The sequence below is a fragment of the Histoplasma capsulatum genome, assembly GCF_000150115.1.
Source record: "Histoplasma capsulatum G186AR genomic scaffold supercont2.15, whole genome shotgun sequence".
Taxonomy (NCBI): Eukaryota; Fungi; Ascomycota; class Eurotiomycetes; order Onygenales; family Ajellomycetaceae; genus Histoplasma; species Histoplasma capsulatum.
Window position 1 is genome coordinate 229,246 of NW_025544815.1, and position 11,757 is coordinate 241,002.

Genomic DNA, 11,757 nt, shown 5'->3' on the forward strand with positions numbered 1-11,757 from the left:
AATGAAGAATGATGTATATATATTGACTATTGAGTGCTCAATAAGCTCACTGTAAAGAATGAATATTCACTGCTGTGAATTCAGCAACAACTAGATATGATAGAGAATGTCTGATATCTGACAAAGATTGACTTGCTCATAGAATATTGGCAGATTTATATAGACAAACTGTCAGTACTCAAAACAGTGTTTAACACTCAATAGAGAAAATTTGAATTTCTTATGATATCAATGAGGCTTATGAACACCTCTGCAATCTTTCAAATGATAATGAATATAATTCTCACTAAGCAGAATAGCTGATTGTGTCTTGTATATCTTGATAATATTTTGATCTTTTTGAACTTGTATGAAGAGCATCTATAACATATAGATCAGATGCTCATGACTCTGACAGAGTACAAGCTCTACACTAAATCATCAAAATATGTATTTGATATAAAGAAGTTGAAGTTTGTAGAACATCTTGTGGAAGGGGGTTGCATACACTCAATTCTCAAAAAGATGAAGGTTATTGCAAAATGGCTGAGATCTAGAAATATACATCATATATATCAATTTCTGGGACTGACATCATACTACAGAAGATTTGTGAAGGACTTCATATGAATTACAGCTCTGCTGTTGAATCTTCTTAAGAAGATGAATACTGAACTGCATAAGAAGAAATTTTGTTTGATCATCTGAAATGTCTTCTGTGAAGAGGCCTTTCTGAAATTAAGAGAGTATATAATGACATCCTCAGTGCTTGTTCAACTGAATTATATGAAACCCTTCACAATCAAAACAGATGCATCAGAATGAGTCATTGAATACTCCCTCTTACAAGTGAGAAAGGATGATAAATTACACTCAGTAGTGTATGATGGCTGAAAGCTATTGAATGCAGAGCTTAACTATTCTATGCATAAGAAGAAGCTTCTAGTGATCAAGCATGCACTAGGTCTATAAGATTGATATATCAATAATAAGCATACAACAACAGTGATCATCAACTACAAAAGCCTTATTTATTTACAAATAACAATCAAACCCTCTAAGCAACTGACATGATGGATATCAGAGTTCCAGGCATACAACCTCCAAATCAAATACTGAAAAGGGTTGGATGCTATTGTGTCAGATGCTATAAGTTGTAGACCTGACTTCATGGGAGAAGACTCAGCAAATGTGGTGCAGGGAGAGCTTACACTGATGGCACTGAGGGGTTGTGACAAGGCAGAGTGGTTGAAAGCCATGATCACCCACTTGAGAGATGGAAGTGTATTGAACAATAAACATCTAGCAAAGATGATAGAAGAAATGCTTCTGAAATTCAAGCTTGCAAAGTTGAAGAAAGATGTTGTGCTCTACTGTGATCTTGATTACACTGAGACACTGTATCTTAAGCCTCAGTTTCAATGAGATCTGATGAGTTGTATGCACAAGAAGTTCAGCCACTTGAGAAGTTCAGAACTTTTAGATATTCTGAAAGATTGAGCATACTGATCAAGCATGAAGAAAGATATTCAGATATATATATGAGAATGCTCAAACTGCCAAGTCTCTAAGGACACAAGACAAGAATTGAAGTATGAAAGAGCACAACATCAGATAGAAAGTACAATTAAGCTGTTTGAATATTGAGAGATAGATCTCATAGAGATATTACCACAGATATCAAATGAGAACTGCTGAATAATAACAGCAGTTGATTACATTACAGAGTGGTCAATTGTGTGAGCAGTGTCAGAAGCAACAGAGGAAATCATTGCTAAGTTTCTACATAATAATATCTATATTAGCTATAGTATGCTCTGTGAGATATTGATAGATAATGGGGCAAATCTTGTGAAAGAAGCTGTGAGGCACTTTGTCAAACAGTTGCAGACAAAGCATCACACAACAATACTCTATCACTCTTATACAAATAAAAAAGTCAAATGCTTGAATGAAATACTAGGCAGCATGCTGATGAAATATCTAGTGAGGAAGTTCACAAGATTATAAGATAAATATCTTGAATAAGTGTTATTCACAATGCAAGTTTGTCAGTATGCAGTTTCAAAGCATTCATCATTCTATCTGCTCTATAAGATACATCTGTGTATCTCAGAGAATATACAGAAGCAGATAGAGAAGAAAATAGCAGTTGTGGATGTGGAAGTAAGAGTGAGAGAAATTAGCTACATTCAAGCAAAAGTAAATGAATTACTGCTCAACTGCACCATACAATCAAAAAGAATACAAAACTTACTAGTAAAAAAAACAAGTCTCACAGTGGGTATTTGAGTTCTCATATGCAATGAGAGATCTGAGAAGTTTCAATCAAGATGGTTTGAGCTGTACAAAATCCTTAAATCACATTCTCTTGAAATATATACTTTGAAGAAATCAGAGGGGTGAGTTCTACACAATCTCATCAATGACTCTCATCTTGTAGAGATGAAAGTGGAAGATTCAAATGAGCTGTGGTCATCTGCAGCACTATCATCAGCATTGAAGAAAAGAGAGTTTACAATAGAAAAATCTCAAGAAGTTAGAGAAATCATCAATGCTTATGAACTGAATGATATCACTTACTCAGATCTCTCCACAATAATCAAAAAGAAATAGAAGGAAATGGAAAAAGCAGGTATACAGCATGCATCAATAAGTGACAAGACTGTTGCTGGCTGTATGATATTGTAATGTAGACAGTGAGTACAATATGATCAGAGGTGAGCTTGAGGCAGTCAATTAATACATAAGTCAGATCACAAGAACAAAAGAGATTCAGATAAGGATTTGACTGTCTACACTAGCTCAAGTATAAAGATTTCAGAGGATGAACTGTCAGAAATATCAGTGAACACACTGAATCAAGCCATTGTGACATCTGAGAATACTCAGAGATCAGATGAGATTAGTTTTGATGAATCATTTGCTGTAGTTATCTGAGCTTGTGAAGAGGGACAGTATAATGTATGAAGATAGAATACTCTCATTGAAAGATATGAGATCTGCTGCATCTGATTATCAAAGTATAGAATTAGTAAAAGATTGCATGAGATTGATATCAGATAAGAAGAAGAGGAAGGGAAAAAGAAAGTCAGAAAAAAGATCTATTCATATACAGCTCTAGTGACTGCTGCAAGAGCTTCATCTGATTTCTAAAAATACATGGATATCACAAGAATAAAGAAAAGAAAAAGGTGTATATCAATGAAACACTCCAGCTCAACACCTTCAGAAACAATTTGTATACAACAAAAATTAAAACTTGATCTGTATCAAGAACTTCAAGATCTCAAAATGAGTGTGTAGAAGTGCAGAGCACACCTCCATCTCATGAAGAGTCTGATGTACTGATTTGATATTCTCAATGAGAAGATTTGCAGAAAGCCCAATAAAACAATAAAAATGTGTATGTGGAGAAAAATCAATCAGAATGAGGGAGAATGAGGTGAGAGTGGGTAAAACAGTGGAGTGAGTGTCTGAACCTCTACAAGAACAAGTGGCAGACACTCACTCAACAGAAAGTGAAGAAAGAAACAGAAGGGTGAAAGTGAAAGCAGAAGCAGAGAAGAATGAATAAGTTGCAAAAGAATTGAAGACAGAAGCAGCAATAGACATACATGAGATGGTATTTGAAGCAACTATAAAGTATTAGCAGCCACTATAATGCAAAGAAAAGAGTATACATTTACTAAAAGAACAGAAACTCCTCTTGAAGCTTCACAAATAATTGCAACAGAGATGAAGGCAGTCAATGAAACAGTCATATGCAGAAGACAGAACACAAAATTGGAATGAATCTTTGCTGCACACACAACCCACACAAGAAACAGATGTATACTTGCTCTGAGTATAAAAAAGCACTATGTCACCATTTAAACTACTCTGTATATGTATGTTCTTTCTATAAATAATCAGTTTGGAAGTTATATATCAATATAAAAAATGATAGCATTCATCTGATAAGCTGAAAGTGTGTGAAGATAAGAGAGTGATGCAAAAACTGATATGAGTGAACATGATGTGAAGATCTTCATCTGTCATAATCTCAATAACACAGAGACTCTGAACAATTTCATCTACAACAAATCAAAATAAAATTTATAAATGAAGAGAGGGATATTGCATACACTCAGTACAATCTGTTCAAACAACAGTGTTTTCTCTGAGATATGTAAAATTGCTAAATGTTTCATATTTGCTTCAAGCAAAAGATGCAATCAACAAATAACTAGTGAAATGGATCATATCATACAAAACTTGTATATGGAAACACATTTTTTTGAAAGCAGTGGGTGCAGAAGAGGAGTGTGGAGAATAAAGAAGAGAGCTGCTGAAGATATACAATGCCTCTAAGAGAATGAGTGAAAGCAAGAAATCAGTATGAGAGAAGAGGAAGGGATTGATGTGAGCAGAAGAGATAGAATCAGAGGCAGCAGAGAAAGCACAGACAGTGGAAGAGGCAGAAACAGCAGAGGAGGTGAAGACAGTAGAGAAGACAGAGGCATGAATGAAGACAGAGAAGGCAGCAACAGAAGATAACACAGAGGCATTCATCATTATATTGTCATTATAAATACTGCCATCACTGCTTATATCTGCACCAGTGATCTCACCAACTGCTTCACTTATATTTTCATTATTAGTTGAGATATTTATGTTATTATTGTCACATCTGACCCTCACAACAGTGTCAGATACAACCTTCTCAATAAAAGTGAGATTATATAAAAGAGAGTCATTGAAAGAAGAGCTTGAATAATTGTGAGTCAGATATGCACTCTGATGATGAGAAGTAGAAGCTAGCAATAATTAGCAATGATTAGCAACTGTGAAAGCCATCAATTTGCAGCTAAATTAGCTTTTGACAAGGTTTGATTGATGAGAACTTATCAGTAGATCAGTTAATATGACTAGAACAGTGTGAACTGTGATGATCAAATATCATATTATAGAACAGAGAAGGCTAGATGTTTGATAGAATAAGATAGATATATAGAATGATTGAAAACAAGGCAGAGGAGATTGAATAAACAGATGTGAGTGAACAAATAGAATGAAATAGTTGCAAATGTGGTGTAGTTAGTGATGAGACAGTGTTGTTGTGATAGAAATTCTTGTGTATGTGAAATGAGAGTGTCTTACTGTTTTGAGTTAGACAACACACAATTACAACAAGAGCTTGATGAATGTGTGCTATAAACACTTCAGAGATAGTGTGCTGTGAAAATGGGTGTGGACAGTAGAACATCATCATAAGGGTATAGATGAATTTGATAGAGGAGAATGTAGTAATTTTGACTTATTATTCTTCTGTGGTGTACACCACCCTCTATTATCAAGAATGATGTATGCTACCACACTAGTTATTTTGTATAAGAGGAGCTGCAAAGCTTAGAAGCTTTGAGAAGCTCAAGCAATTTTTGAATCATACACTTGAGATGAGTTCTGTAGAAGATCTGCTTGTACAGATTCTCACTCTTGAGTAAGTGAATATTATATCAGAGCTGATAATAGTGGAACTGAGACAGAGGCTTCTGTACAATATTTCATCTATAGAACAGATAGAATACAATCTGTAATATTGAACAAAGAATATAATTCTTATACTGTACAACAGTTGAATATTCAAGTCTGTTGTTCTGATTTATTTTGCTATTACTTATAATCTGAATAAGAGATCAGCAGAGTATTAATCTCTCATTTAACAGCTCAATTATAAACAGATCAGTCAACTACATCTCTCATCTGAACTGCTCTCTCAGCAGTATATAATAACTTATAAAAAAGTCAGCTGCTGTATGAAGAAAAGACTCAACTGTATATCTTTCATCTCTCTATCATCTCTCTCAGCACTGATGTATAAAGTTCATTATATTCAACTCAGTATAGCTGTTCATCAGAGTGTCTGCACCTCTGTTCACAAACTTTATACATCTTTATATATACTTTATAGATCTGTGAGTCTTTAATATATCATTCAAAATCTAATCAACTGAGTGAGAATGAAAGTTCTTCTGTCTGCTCTGCTGTATATAATACAGATCAATAAGAGCTGCTCAATACTGTTTGATTAGATTCTCTTCTATTGTCTGTATAATCTCTTCTCTTTTAGTATTCATATACTTTCTTTTAAGATAGCTCTCTCTGAGTGAACAATTGAAAACTCTCTTACTAAAGAATTAGATTATCTTCTGCTCAGAGACAATCTGATCATCTGAAAACTTCTTTTTATTATATTATTTCTATTATACAGATAGTGAAGATTGAGCAGCAGTGAGAAATTAGTCTATCAAATTCCATCTCTCTTCATACACAGAAATAAAGAAGAAATAGAAATAAAATAAATCTATATATTATCACTTATTTATTCTGCTTCTCTGCATACACTATCTGTGTATTCTTTGATCTGCTTTGTCTACTGATTCTCAGTGTATTCTCTCTCTGTGCTGTTATCTCTACAATAAAATCATACTGTAGCTGCTTTCATACAGCAACTGCTTCAACAGCAGTATCAGCAACAGAGATTATTATCAGTCTTTCTCACTCATACAGAGATGCAAGGATTTTAAAGTAGATGGGTAAGAATAAGAATAGTTAAGAATAGAAATCAATACAAGAGCAGAGGAAGAAGAATACAGTAGTGGGGTGATAATTATTAAATACACATTCAGAGAGGGGCTGATACAGTCATCATACATAATATTACAGAAAAGTTACCTCTTTTATATGATCAAAGAAGGTAGCTCACTGTACAGAACATGTATGGGTTATTTGGGGGCCTTGGCTGAACACCATAGGAACATGTGTTCGAACACAGGCAAATCCACCTTCATATAACCACTAGTTATGTACGAGCAGGAAGGAACTCTTGAGGAAAAACCACATGGGCAACTAAATACACCCGCTTTTTCCAAGGTTTACTGATTTCTAAAAATTATAAAATATGGTCCACGGATTTTTTTTTTTTTTTTTTTTTTTTTTTTTTTGCTTGAAAGCTACGCTTCCCACACGGCGTACTGCTTCGTGAGAAATGTCCTTCATTGACCCAGCTCTATACTAGTTACCCCGAGATATCTAACCACAGGACACCAGAGAATCAAACCTGGCGTAAACGCTGGTTTAAGCAAGCAAAACACCTGTAGAGAGAGAAAATACATAAAAATGAGGGGAAAGAGAAAGAGAAACCGGATCACAATGCAAGGAGTTGAGAAAACGGCCATAAAGTGTTTACTCGCAGACATATTATGTTCTCGAAGAAAGAGATAAAAAAAAATAAAAAAACAAGGCTTTTTTTGCCCTGCAGCTATCTATCTCCTCCGGCAATGATATAGTTATAACTTATGGTGGAACATGAGAACTCGAGGGCAGAAGGGATTGAAAAGTCCCACCATCACCATCACTATGATTGTCAGCATCTTCCATCTCTTCATCTTCTTCGTCCTCGACGCCATTACCTTGCGCTTCGCTATCGTCACTCATCTCACTACCAATTTCCGACTCACCCCCTTCATATACAAAGAGTCCCTCTTCATCCGTATCCACGCCCGCTCCTTCTATCTTCCTATTCGCACTCTCCTCCCCCTCACTCTCCCCTTCATTCCCCCAAGCTCCGTCCAAAAGCCCCAAAACTGCCCCTTCTTTCCTCCCCACTGTCCCGGCCCCAATCTCCCACCTCATAACTCCGCGATCCGTCAGCGAAACAATCTCATCCTCCCCTTCCCCAAAACTTAACATGAAACACACAGCCTCACTCTCCAATACCACGGGTTCCAACAAAACAGCACCGGTCACGCCGGCATCAATCATATTCTCTGGGTAGACACCAGACGCATTCCGTTCAATGATCGCTTGCGGGTCCAAAGGCCAAACCGTGATGGTCTTCCAATTCGCAATCGCCAGACGCGTCGCGCGTCGCGACGTTGCTACGATCCCCGGCAGCGTGTTCACGCTTGTGCTGTACCCAGCCAACCGCGCAACGACGCGCCAGCTATCGAAGCGCCGACCACGGTCGAGGTTCTCGATGTGATGGCAGTGGACAGAGCGGCAGAAGGTTTCTGCCATGAGGATGCAGGCCACGAGTTCGCCGCGATTGTCTGTCGCGGTGCCGAGGGCCAGGTATTTCCAGTGGCACTGCTCACGATTCAAGTGATTGGTCACGGTCTCGTGCGTGCTGAAAAAGGGGATGGCGATAGTGAATTTAAGGTTGTCTTCTTCGACATTGTTGATTGTGAGGTTGTTGCGGTATATTACCCAGCAGGAGTTGCCAAGGAGACCGCTGGTGCTTATTGTTCCACCGGGTTCAAGATTGATGCGTTGGAAATGGCCATAAATTGTTGAGGCGGGGTGATAGTAGAGCAGCTGGGTCACGCCGTCATTGAAGGCCATTTGGATTACCGGTTCGATAGGCCGTGTGTTCCGGTGTCGATGATAACCGTTGTCATACGGCATGGTTCCGTCTTCGTCAATGATAATATTGTCGTTGTAAACTTGGTCTATGAGGGATATATTAATTGATATGTTGCGAGTAATAGAGACGTGTTTTGATGGTTATAAGAAGGGGACTCGATCTCTCCTACACATTCATCTTCAGAAAGAGCGGAAAAACTCACACGATAGTTTCATTTTTCCTGCAGTCTCATCTTGTTGCGCGGTATGGACAACGATCATACGTCTGTCTGGATACTGCTTATGCTGCCATGATATCGCCACCAGATATTGATCGGCCACAGCAATTGCCAATGGGCGATACTCATCTTGGGACGGGAAGGCAGAAATCGTCACGCGCGAATATCCTGACCCGGGCTTGCTGCGGCGGTAATGCACAAGCTGTGTGCTTTCAGCCCGGTACGGCCTCATCGCCTCTTCTTCAAAGGGGTGTTTGTTTCTCGGCGTCTTCCCATGGCCATTCACAGTTCCGCTTTCGCCAACTCCTTGCGACCCGTTCTCACCGTCCTTTGCCGGAAAGGGCGTAAATCTCTGCAATACAGAAACCGTATTCCCCCTGTCACTAATAACGGCCTTAATCACCTCAACCTTCCCAGGACACACGGTGAAGGCTTCCAGCACGCCCCGCGGCACCATCTGACCCCCAGAAACAAAATACAAGAAAACACTGGGTAGACCCTTCTGCACCAACGCTACATTGGGATCACCGTCACGGTGTATGGTTGAAGCCAGAGTGTCAATGGCAGGTGCGTCCTTGTCAAAAGTGTATACACTTTGGTTGGCGTGGAAGTTGGCGCCACGCAGCTGCTGGGCTGCCCGTCTTTGGAGCAAGAGAAAGAGCTCTGCTATGCCTTTAGAGGAGAGTTCATTGTCGTTATTGTCACCACCACCACTGTGACTGGTATTGACAGTGCTGAGGGTTCTAGGGGTTGAGGGGAGTTGAGACAGTTGGTACAAAAGCCCCTTGCGATAGTTTGAGAGAACTGCAAAGAGCGTGCGACAGGTATAAGCTGTTTGGAGGCAGCTGGTGACAGAAGAGAAGTCGAAGATATATTCTAGGAGTTCTGTGGGCAGGTTTAGGAGGTGCATTTTTTTGACGCACATGTGTTGAAAACAGGGGTAGGAAGCCTGGGGTGGGTTTTGGATAGGAGAAGGGATAGTGGTGTACTTTGTCCCTTTATATATATATATATATATATATAGCTGGAACAAAATAGTGAGAGACAAGAGAAAGAAACAGGAAGATTTGTGGGACGATAAACAGTTTAAGAAATGGTGGTGAGTATAGTAGGGGTAGCAGAGAACTGTATGTTGCTTCTCTGAGAGGGGTTCAGACGACGGATCCAGTCAAACCATTGACCTCCACTCGTCAGTACGACTAGTAGTCCAGATAAACAGAAATATAGACCTTGGAGAAAGAAATCGAGGAGATGGGTCAACGAAATGAACAAAGAAAGTAGAGATCGATAACTGCGTTGAGGACGGGAGGAGAGACACGTTCAATATATATATACTCGCCGCATCGACCCTGTCCATGTCCAAGCCATCGATGTCCAGTGGGGCTGGTGCCTGCTGGCATCCCCGGCCGGAAAATCATTTAAGCGATAGCTCCCTCTGAGATCTTGCAAGTTCATCACAGAGCATTGATATACGAGCAACCGTGGGATACGACAGCGATAATGACTTGTGCATTTTGTTTGTAGGCAAACCCTGGCTTTTTGGGGTCTAACTATTGATATTGTCGGCGTGGAGGAATGTCACCTCGCCACAGCCTCAGACATTGGCTCCCGGATGAGAAAACAGATCGGACAAGAAACATTTGAATTGCACGACTCTCATTCTTTTTATTTTGATTTTATCCCAGCATCAAAGATGTGCAAGCTGATGTTCCTTCTTATGTGATACGTCTCTTGCCTACGAGGAACTTGTCGTCGGTGCACGCAGAGCACTAGTATCAGTACTCTGTCAAGCCCGATATTTGCGAAGAAGATGATATGAGCGGAGGAAAATAGAATGAAGAGTGACAGCTGGCTTGGAATATCACTGTCATCCATGCCTATCCTCTGTGCCTGATGAGCAGCTCCAATCGATTGCCCAATGCTTTTGCTTCGGCTAGACATTGCGTATTTCACAGCATCAATTATGAACCCGCTGGATGAAACAACCCTCCAGCCCCCCAGGACCACGTCTGCTATCTTGCTGCTCTTTGCGGTACTTTTTGATCAATGAAAGATTTCGATCTCGTGAGCACTACTATCCGCGCAGTAGCAGTGTTTAACCACGAAGCCAAGAACACCAGAGATGGCTGGCTTCCCGGGTCACTAAGAAAATCCTTCTCAAAAGCTGGACAAGAGAGGGTGTGATTTTCACGGCCACACAGTGGTCATCAGTGAGCTTCGAAATCGTGACTCTTTGGACGACCTCTGGCACTACGCGGCGAGGTTGTCCCGTCGTAATCTTGGAAACATGCTCCCGCTTGCAGAAGATAATCGCGCGCGTTTCTCGGATTGATGGAGATCAGCCACGGCCACCTGGACGCCGTTATTCCCGATTCCTTCAGCCACACCATTCGGCGTCGCTTTTCGGTTTTTCTAAGGCTACCTACGATGTAACCAACTTCGGCCACACACGAGGAGGCCAGGTGGCAGGCCTCCTAGGAGTATTTTCTGGGAGTGGTGTGCTGAGATAGGAGCAATCCGGCAGTTTTGTTCACTTGATCTTCCCCCTTGAGCTCCGCCGCTCCTCGGAAATGGAGCTGATCAACGAGGCCCATTCCTGAGCACCTCTGCGTTGGGGATTTCTCAAACTCGCGGGCCGCGTGTTCGTAGGGTCGTCGCCAAATCATTCTCGGAAGCAGAATTTGGGTGAGACTGCTCGTATGAAAGATGTGGTTGAGGTGTGGCGTTTTTCCATTTAGCAAGATCCTTGTGTGAATTTGACTGGATTGTCTGCAGAGGGCTTGAACCCAACCACCTAACCACTCAACATACCAGCCTTGATCCTTTGAAGATATTCAGCCAAAGCAAGAGAAAATGCGCGATAATCAATCATACATGACCCAAGTTGGGGCAATAATTTATAAGAGAGATCTCTCAGAAGCGGATTGAATGATAAAGCCAAATCAGAGAGGCAAGCTCCGAATCTTAGAGCAGAAAGATATCAACGATCCCAACAGCCCGTAATTAAGTGACGATGTAGAATCTGAAGGCTGAACCCAGATGAATTTAAGCTTGATGTCTCCTTCTAGGCCATTTTCTCCTACGCCCCTTTTTCTCTTCTCTCAAACATCCAGAAACCCATCACTAATATGCGTACCCAAATAAACACAATCCT

At 40.2% G+C, this 11,757-nt stretch overlaps 2 protein-coding genes across 2 annotated transcripts; one reads left to right on the top strand and one right to left on the bottom strand.

Annotated features, from left to right (window-relative positions):
• Positions 1-7,253: 7,253 nt before the first annotated feature.
• HCBG_08318 (F-box domain-containing protein) lies at positions 7,254-9,513 on the bottom strand (the record flags this gene model as incomplete). Its single annotated transcript, XM_045435367.1, has 2 exons — positions 7,254-8,471; positions 8,589-9,513. The coding sequence occupies 2 exons, from the start codon at positions 9,511-9,513 to the stop codon at positions 7,318-7,320; spliced, it is 2,079 nt and encodes a 692-aa protein (XP_045283859.1).
• A 1,053-nt stretch (positions 9,514-10,566) lies between these two features.
• HCBG_08319 (uncharacterized protein) lies at positions 10,567-11,113 on the top strand (the record flags this gene model as incomplete). The annotated part of the gene is made up of 2 exons (XM_045435368.1): positions 10,567-10,635; positions 10,724-11,113. 2 exons carry the CDS (start codon positions 10,567-10,569, stop codon positions 11,111-11,113), a joined length of 459 nt encoding a protein of 152 aa, XP_045283860.1.
• Positions 11,114-11,757: the final 644 nt, after the last annotated feature.